This window comes from Bombina bombina, chromosome 2 (genome assembly GCF_027579735.1).
Source record: "Bombina bombina isolate aBomBom1 chromosome 2, aBomBom1.pri, whole genome shotgun sequence".
Taxonomy (NCBI): Eukaryota; Metazoa; Chordata; class Amphibia; order Anura; family Bombinatoridae; genus Bombina; species Bombina bombina.
Genome location: NC_069500.1, coordinates 89,361,068 through 89,370,267, shown reverse-complemented (window position 1 = coordinate 89,370,267; position 9,200 = coordinate 89,361,068). Strand labels below are relative to the sequence as shown.

The window sequence follows — 9,200 nt, the reverse complement described above, 5'->3', positions numbered from 1 at the left end:
AAGGCCCTTCCTGACTGGGAAGGTGTCTTAACTAGTGCCTGGCGATAAAAACGTTCCCCAAACAATAAAAGTGTGAAAATTACTTCAAACTTTAAAAAACAACTTAAATAAACAATCGATTTAGCCCTTAAGAGTGTCCACCAGTTAATAGCCCATAATAAGCCCTTTATTCTTTCTAAGTCTAAGAAAATGGCTTACCGATCCCCATGAGGGAAAATGACAGCCTTCCACCATTACACAGTCTTGTTAGAAAAATGGCTAGTCATACCTTGAGCAGAAAAGTCAGCAAACTGTTCCCCCCAACTGAAGTTCTCTCAGCTCAACAGTCCTGCGTGGGAACAGCAATTGATTTTAGTTACTGCTGCTAAAATCATACTCCTCTTTTAAACAGAACTCTTCATCTCTTTCTGTTTCAGAGTAAATAGTACATACCAGCACTATTTTAAAATAACAAACTCTTGATAGAAGAATAAAAAACTACAACTAAACACCACATACTCTTCACCATCTTCGTGGAGATGCTACTTGTTCAGAGCGGCAAAGAGAATGACTGGGGGGCGGAGCCTGGGAGGGGCTATATGGACAGCTTTTGCTGTGCTCTTTGCCATTTCCTGTTGGGGAAGAGACTATTCCCACAAGTTATGGATGACGCCGTGGACCGGACACACCAATGTTGGAGAAATGAAGTCCATGAAAATAAAAAGTTTTTTTTTTTTTTAAAGGTACATAAAACCCAACGTTTTTCTTTTATGATTCAGATAGAGAATACAATTTTAAAGCACTACATGACAGGAAATAGTGCTGCCATCTAATGCTCTTGCGAATGTATAACATTGTTACAAAATTGCTGCTGCCATATAGTGCTATAGACACGTGCACACTCCTGAACTAACCTTCATGCTTTTCAACAAAGGATAAGAAGTAAACAAGAAAATTTGGTTATAGAAGTAAATTGGAAAGATGTTTAAAATTGTATATTCTCTCCAAATCATGAAAGAAAACATCTGAGTTTATGTCCCTTTAAGTTTAGGATTTTTCAAATATCACAAAGCGAATATTTTTCTAAACATAAAAATCACAATCTTTGGCAAAATTTAGTATCAGTATCATAAAGTGAATTTAGTAAATATGTAAAAAAAAATTTTTTTTACTTATTAACCAATACATTGCTGGAAAAAACAATAATTACAATAGCTCAATGAAGTAAATAACAAATTATAACTTTAAAAAGAATGTTTATTTGAACAAGTCAAGAAAAGTTCACGTTCATTTTTTTTTTAAAGAAAAAAAACATGATAATATATATTAACTTATTTATAATCATAACATTCTTCTTCACTTTAAGATTCCCGTTTTAAAAGTACAAAAGCCCCCATGACAGCCAAAACCGCATACTGTAAAGAAAATGAAATACCGTTATTAAAGACAGCTTAAGATGTGAAACGTAATATTAGTGAAACAAATGCATTATACGTAACATTGTAAGGGGTCAATTTATTATAGTGCGAGCAGACATGATACGATGTAGCGTATTATGTCCGCTGCACATCGATAAATGCCTTCATTGCACCAGCAGTTTTTGTGAACTGCTGGTGCAATACCGCAGGGGGTGTCAATCAACCCGATCGTATTCGATCGGGTTGATTTCTGTCCGCCGCCTCAAAGCAGGCGGACAGGTTATGGAGCTTGCTAAATTGACCCCTAAAACTCAAATTATTATAATTTCAAACATTATTATTCTTTTTCTACAATTAAACGTACTATTACACTGAGGAAATGAGGGTGGTTTATGTTCTAACATTATTACTTTGTTACAAAGGAAATTTACCTGAAGGAATATTGTTTTTATACTGCCATATAAGCAAAAGATCTATGTATAAAATACAAATTTAAAAAGGGACATAAAGCACTAAATTTCATGCACCTCCCGCTAATTATAGATGTCACAATTTTGAAACCTAGGTTTAACTGCAGGTATCAGAAGGAGAGTTGCTGCACATGTGCAAACACATTAGTACTGGAATGTAGTAAAAGCTAGGTTTTAACATGGTAGCACCCATGACTAGAGGGAGGCAAAGAATAACCGTAATACTACGGGGAATAAATGTATTAAGTGTTTAATATCCCTTTAAACTGTAATTTTGCTAGTCTCTTGAGTATCTTATCATCTGCTATAGCCAAATAGGGACTGATCAAGTAAGCACTCTAAGAAAACTAGAATTTTCAAAGTTAAAGTGAATGTAAATTTTGATGCTAAAGTGCCTGGTTTTTAAAAATTTGATTAAAAACAGGGGCACTTTAATTCATCAAAATTTACATTTCACTCCAGTTGTGAAAAAAAACAACAACAAAAAAACTTACCTTTTAATCTTGACAGCAGCTCCAGCTTCCTCCACCCATTGCAAAGCCTCTTCATGGGTCTAAAATGAGGAATCCGGCTTCCTCCAATCACGGCATTGAATAAGACACTGATTCCCCTGGGAAAGCCGTGATTGGAGGATGACCTATCCATAATTTCTGACATCAGAAATGGCTTGCGATGACCGGAGGAAGTCAGAGCTGCTGTCAAGTTTAAAAGGTAAGTTTTTTTTTTCACAACAGGAGTGAAATGTAAATTTTGATGAATTAAAGTGCCCCTGTTTTTAATCAAACTTTTAAAAACCGGGCACTTTAGCATCAAAATTTACATTCACTTTAAATTACAGGAAAAAAACAGATAAATTATATAATTAAATAATAAAAGAGCATTATGTATTTTTTTCTATGCAAAAATAAACATTTTAATGCCCTTTAACAAATGAGCAGCTACCATCTAATACAACACCCATCCTACACAGTATCCAGGCAAAATATTGTTTACTTTAATAGAAAAATGAACTGTGATGGGACATTCAAAGTGACACTGAAATGTTGTCTACTGTATCATTGTATAACTAAATAAATCATGGTTTATATCGCAAGCATTATAAATGCTGCTGTAGGGTTAGAGCAAGCAATGAGCTGCAGCTCTCTTAGGCAGTCAATGCGTTAACTCGACAGACTTCTGCTTTGTCATCTAATGTTATGGCAACTATTTCTAGATTGTAAGTTCCCACGGGAATAGGGCCCTCAATCCCTCCTGTATGTGTTTTTAAATTTTGTCCTGTATCTTACAAGTCTTGTATTGTTTTATTTAAATGAATTGTATCCATGGACAGCGCTGCGGAATATGTTGGCGCTTAATAAATAAAGTATAATAATAATAATAACTATTTCAATCTATTTCAATTTAGCTGACATTTCAAGTACAAGACATTTTAATGTCACCACTTTGAGACCAAGGGGTAGATTTATCGCTGCATACACTGTCTGCATTTAACATTGCAAAAGTAGTTCTGGTGAACTGCTTGTGCAATGCCGCCTCCTGCAGATTCGCTGACAATTGGCCACTAGCAGGGGGTGTCAATCAACCCGATCGTATACGAGTGTTTTAACTGCAGTTATTTCAAAGTAAATCTTTCTATACACATTAGTTGTATGTAAAGTTTACCAGTTCTCAAAACGGAACAATAAAATGAATTTGCCGTGAATAGAAAATTGTTAAAGACATTTTAAAATGAAACAAGACTCAAATACATTAATAATCAATATAACATATCCATCAAGCACAAATTTATACCATGAATACGGAACTGAAATGCCAGGGTGTCAGAGCCTAAATTCAGCTGGCATACGGCAATTGTTAAAATAATCCATAGACTATTGGATATTATGTTTCCTGTAGGAATCATTATGTGAACACAAATTAAATGAGACCATTTTTTTTTTTTTTTAAACAATTGCTTCTTAGACCTTACTTTATTGTTTGGGTAAGTTTGTATTTTGGGTGGAAGGGGAATGAAATTTGAAATTAAATTTTTGAAAACACTGTACAGTAATAACTTACCTTAAATTTGGGATAATCATTCATAACAATAGTAACCATCCCAACATACGGCAAAAACCTTTAGGAAAACAAACAAAAAGGATTTATAAATAGAAATTACTTGTTATTTATGTGATAGTTATGTCGCTTGCTAATGCGCATCATTTATCTACAATCTGTAGAGAGAACAAATCATGTTCTGATACGTATTATTGTACAAACGCTAACTTAATGTCAGCTAGGATAAATGTGAGTATAACAATATGAAAAAACAGGAAAGCTGAAAACAGCTGTGAATCTCTGCATTAACCCCTTTGCTAACAGGGATTTCAGAGAAAAAATTGCTTAAAGTACCAGAGAATTTTTAGCATTTTTGCCATCACTCCATTTAAAAAGAAATAAAGTTTTTGATTTACCTATGTAAACTATATATATATATATATATATATATACACACACACAGGTAGCCCTCAGTTTATGCCGGGGGTTAGGTTCCAGAAGGAATGGTTGTAAATCGAAACCGTAATAAATTGAAACCCAGTTTATAATGTAAGTCAATGGGAAGTGATGGAGTTAGGTTCCAGGCCCCTCTCAAAATTGGCATAAGTAACACCTAATTCATTATTTTTAAAGCTTTGAAATGAAGACTTAAAATTCTAAACAGCATTATAAATCTAATAAAATAATCACACAACACAGAATATATAATTAAACTAAGTTAAATGAACAAAAACATTTGCTAAACAGCATTATAACATAATAAAATAATCACAACACACAGACTTTACTTGCATTTTTCTGCAAACCATTATTTCTATGCATTCCAATCTGGACTGATTTATAGAGAGGAAGATCTTGTTCCTTTGCAAGCTGCTCGATAGCTCAGGTCTGGTTAAACTGATTAATTTCAGCTTGCTTGGCTTGCATATCTTTGCTGCAACACAAGAGGACAGCTCCACCTACTGGCTATTTTAATCTATGCACTGCTTCTCAATGCTTTTCAATAGCAGTCACATGACTGAAAAAAAAAAAGGTTGTTATTCTGAAACGGTGCAAATTGAACCGTTGTAAACCGAGGGCCACCTGTATATTTTTTTTTAAATTAAGACAACCCATGGTATTGATCTAGGCCTATTTTGGTATACTGATGTCACTATTTGGCCACCAAACACAATCATATATAGAAAAACACTTTTTCGCAAACTAACAAACTATTTACACACAGCTACTGCAGTCATTTGACAAATGGTTTTCAAAGCTTCTCTGGGTTCACCTTTGTTCAGAAATAGACATGCATGGCTTTGCCATTGCTTTTTAGCAATTAGAATGCAGCCTTACTTGAAATTCTTGGCAGTGAAGGTGTTAATCAGTTAGCTTATGATGCAGAGTAGAGATTACCCTCCCACCTGACACCTCCCACTCCCTCACCCATACCTGAAATCTCCCGAACAGCTCTCTTCCCTCCCTTTCTCACCCCCCACCCCACTGGTCTTAGGTACTGGCAGACACTAGTGGCAGCCATCTTAGGTACTGACCTGTCTGTCATTACCTAGTTTATATGTATTTTTTTTTAAATTTATTTATTAATTTTTCTTTTTTTTTCTATAGTGTAGTGGTGCCCCCTCTACCTTCCCCCTCCCCATGATCAAAAGGGAAGCCCCACCAACTTTCAAATTCACCTTTTTGCTGTAGTGTCGCCTCCCATCCCTTCTTCTCCCTTTAAAAATTTTCTGCAGCCTAGGACCCCTTTCACTCCCTCCCCCCTCTGCTCCCTCTGGCACAAACATTGATCGTTACAGACAGTGGTAAAGACTGTGTCACTGTCTGTAACAATCTGTCAATCTGCCTTCATTTGGTAATAAAGCACTGATCGTGCCCCGTTACCATACGAAGGCAGAAGCTAGAAGCCCACCAACAGCAAGTCTCAGATGTCTCTTGCCAACCGAGATTCCTTGGGCTTCCAGCAGTATGGACGTAGACATCCGTTACACGGAACACTGGGCTATACTATAAACTGCATTGATCTACGGCCACATGACAGAAGGGTTTAAAGTGATGGAAAGGTCAAAAGTTAAATTGTATGGGTGCATTTACATATAAAATAGAAGAATTTTTTTGCAATATACTTCTATTGGCAAAAATACTTCTAGTAAAAGATATTACTGTTTTTTTCTGCGGCATACGCACATATCCTGTGAAAACAGTGAACTAGTCAAACATCATGCCTGCTTAGAAAGCTGGTGGTGGTGTGTATTGCTTCTGTGAAGACATCATTTGTCATCAAAGCCACTGCAGACTCTCTGCAAAGGTGTGGTGTTTGAATACTGGTGCACAGGCCCTCACAGGATATGTGCGTATGCCGCAAAAAAATCCCTAAATTTATGCTTACCTGATAAATTTCTTTCCGGATATGGAGAATCCCCAACGTCATCAATTACTAGTGGGATATTACTCCTGGCCAGCAGGAGGAGGCAAAGAGCACCACAGCAAAGCTGTTAATGGGACATTCAAGTCCAAAAAAAACCTTCATGTTTCAAATATGGCAAGTCATTTTAAACAACTTTCCAATTTACTGTTGTCACCAATTTAGCTTTGTTCTCTTGGTATTCTTAGTTGAAAGCTAAACCTAGGAGGTTCATATGCTAATTTCTTAGACCTTGAAGGCCGCCTCTAATCTAAATGCATTTTGAAAGTTTTTCACCACTAGAGGGCATTAGTTCACATGTTTCATATAGATAACATTGAGCTCATGCATGTGAATTTACCATGGAGACAGCTCTGATTGGCTAAAATGCAAGTCTGTCAAAAAAACTGAAATAAGGGAGCAGTCTGCTGAGGCTTAGATACAAGGTAATTACAGAGGTAAAATGTGTATAATTATAATTGTGTTGGTTATGCAAAGCTGGGAAATTGGTACTTAAGGGATTATCTTTTAAAACAACAAAAATTCTGGTGTTGACTGTCCCTTTAAGTGTCACTCCCCTACCCATAATCCCTAGTCATTCGACCGAAAAGGAAAATGGAGAAAAAGGAATAACACAAAGGTGCATAGGTGCCTGAGGTTTAGTCAGAAATGAACTGTCTTAAATTTAAGGGTGGGGTCGTGGACTCTCCATATCCGTAAAGAAAGAAATTTATCAGGTAAGCATAAATTTTGTTTTCTTTCCTAAGATATGGAGAGTCCACAATGTCATCAATTACTAGTGGGAACCAATACCCAAGCTAGAGGACACAGATGACTAGGGAGGGAGAACAAGACAGGCAGACCTAAACAGAAGGCACCACCCCTCTTGAAGAATCTTTCTCCCAAAAGAAACCTCAGCCGAGGTAAAAGTATTACATTTGTAAAATTTGTAAAACGTATGCAGAGAAGACCAAGTTGCAGCCTTGCAAATCTTTTCCACAGAAGCTTCATTTTTTAAATCCCAAGAAGAGGAATGAGCCGTAATTCTCTCAGGAGGCTGCTGACCAGCAGTCTCATAAGCAAAACAAATAATACTTCTCAACCAGAGAGAAAGAGAAGTTGCAGTAGTTTTCTAACCCTTACGCTTTCCAGAGAAACAAATAAACAGGGCAGAAGACTGGTGAAAATCCTTAGTCGCCTGCAGGTAGAACTTCAGAGCACGCACAACATCCAAGTTGTGCAACAAACATTCCTTATGAGAAGAGGGGTTAGGACATAGAGAAGGAACAACAATTTCCTGATTAATATTTCTGAATCTGAAACCACTTTAGGAAGAAAACCTAATTTAGGACGAAGAACCGCATTATCAGCATGAAAAACAAGGTAAGGTGAATCACACAGCAAAGCCGAGAGTTCCGAGACTCTCCGAGCAGAAGAAATAGCAATAAGAAATATAAGATAATAACTTAATATCTATGGAATGAAAAGGCTCAAACGGAGTCTGCTGCAAAATTTTAAGAACAAAGTTAAAAGGGATAGTAAACCCCAAAATTTTCTTTTATGATTCAGATAGAACATACAATTTTAAACAACTTTCCAATTTAATTATATTATCAAATTTTCTTCATTCTCTTGTTATCCATTGCTGAAGGGACAACATTGCACTACTGACAGGAAGCTGAAAATATCTTTGTAGCCAATCACAAGAGACAAAATGTGTCCAGGCACCAATTAGCAGCAGCTCCCACTAGTGTATGATATGTGCGTATTCATTTTTAACAAGGGATACTAAAAGAACAAAGCACATTTGAAAATAGAAGTGAATTTAAAAGTGTCTTAAAATGACATGTTCTATCTGAATCATGCAAGTTTAATTTTGACTTTCCTATCCCTTTAAGGCTCCAAGGAGAAGCAACAGACTTAAACACAGGCCTGATTCTGCCCAGGGCCTGACAAAAGGATTGAACATCTGGCACATCCGCCAGACATTTATGCAACAAAATAGATAATGCAGAAATCTGACACTTCAGAGAACTGGCTGACAATCCCTTCTCCAGACCTTCCTGGAGAAAAGACAAAATCCTAGGAATCCTGACCCTACTCCAAGAGTAGCCCTTGGAATCGCACCAATAAAGGTATTTACGCCATACCTTATAGTAAATCTTCCTGGTAACAGGCTTGCAAGCCTGAATCATGGTCTCAATGACCGACTCAGAAAAACCACGCTTAGACAGAACTAAGCGTTCAATCTCCAAGCAGTCAGCTTCAGAGAAACGAGATCTGGATAAAGGAATGGGCCCTGAGTTAGAAGGTCCATCCTCAAAGGCAGTCTACAAGGTGGAAGAGATGACATCTTCACTAGGTCTGCATACCAGATCCTGCGAGGCCATGCAGGAGCTATCAGAATTACCAAAGCCCTCTCCTGTTTGATACGAGCAATGATTCGTGGAAGGAGAGCAAACGGAGGAAACAGGTATGCCAGACTGAAATCCCAAGGGACCGCCAGAGCATCTATCTGGGCGGCCTGTGGATCTCTCGACCTTGAACCATACCTTGGAAGCTTGGCGTTCTGCTGAGACACCATCAGATCCAACTACGGCATCCCCCATTTGAGGGTGAACCTGGCGAACACCTACGGATGGAGTGCCCACTGCCCAGCATGGAAAGTCCGCTTCCCAGTTTTCCACACCTAGAATGTGGAGGGCAGAAAGACAGTGAGCTTCCACCCACTGAATAATCCGAGACACCTCCTTCATGGCTAATGAACTCTGAGTTCCTTCCTGGTGGTTGATGTAAGCAACTGAGGTTATACTGTCCGACTAGAATCTGATAAACCGAGCTAAGGACAACTGAGGCTAAGCCATCAGAGCATTGTAAATCTCTCTCAACTCC

The 9,200-nt window shown here is 37.5% G+C and overlaps 1 protein-coding gene across 1 annotated transcript in view; it reads right to left on the bottom strand.

Annotated features, from left to right (window-relative positions):
* Window positions 1–1,215: 1,215 nt before the first annotated feature.
* Window positions 1,216–9,200, bottom strand: part of SEC11C (SEC11 homolog C, signal peptidase complex subunit) — a 55,229-nt gene continuing 47,244 nt past the window's right edge. Inside the window, exons 5-6 of the mRNA XM_053701170.1 lie at window positions 3,926–3,983; window positions 1,216–1,394 (exon numbers count right to left, since the gene is read on the bottom strand). Of these exons, the coding sequence (XP_053557145.1) occupies window positions 1,341–1,394; window positions 3,926–3,983 (112 nt within the window). The 3' untranslated portion in view covers window positions 1,216–1,340. The remainder of the gene's footprint in view (window positions 1,395–3,925; window positions 3,984–9,200) is intronic.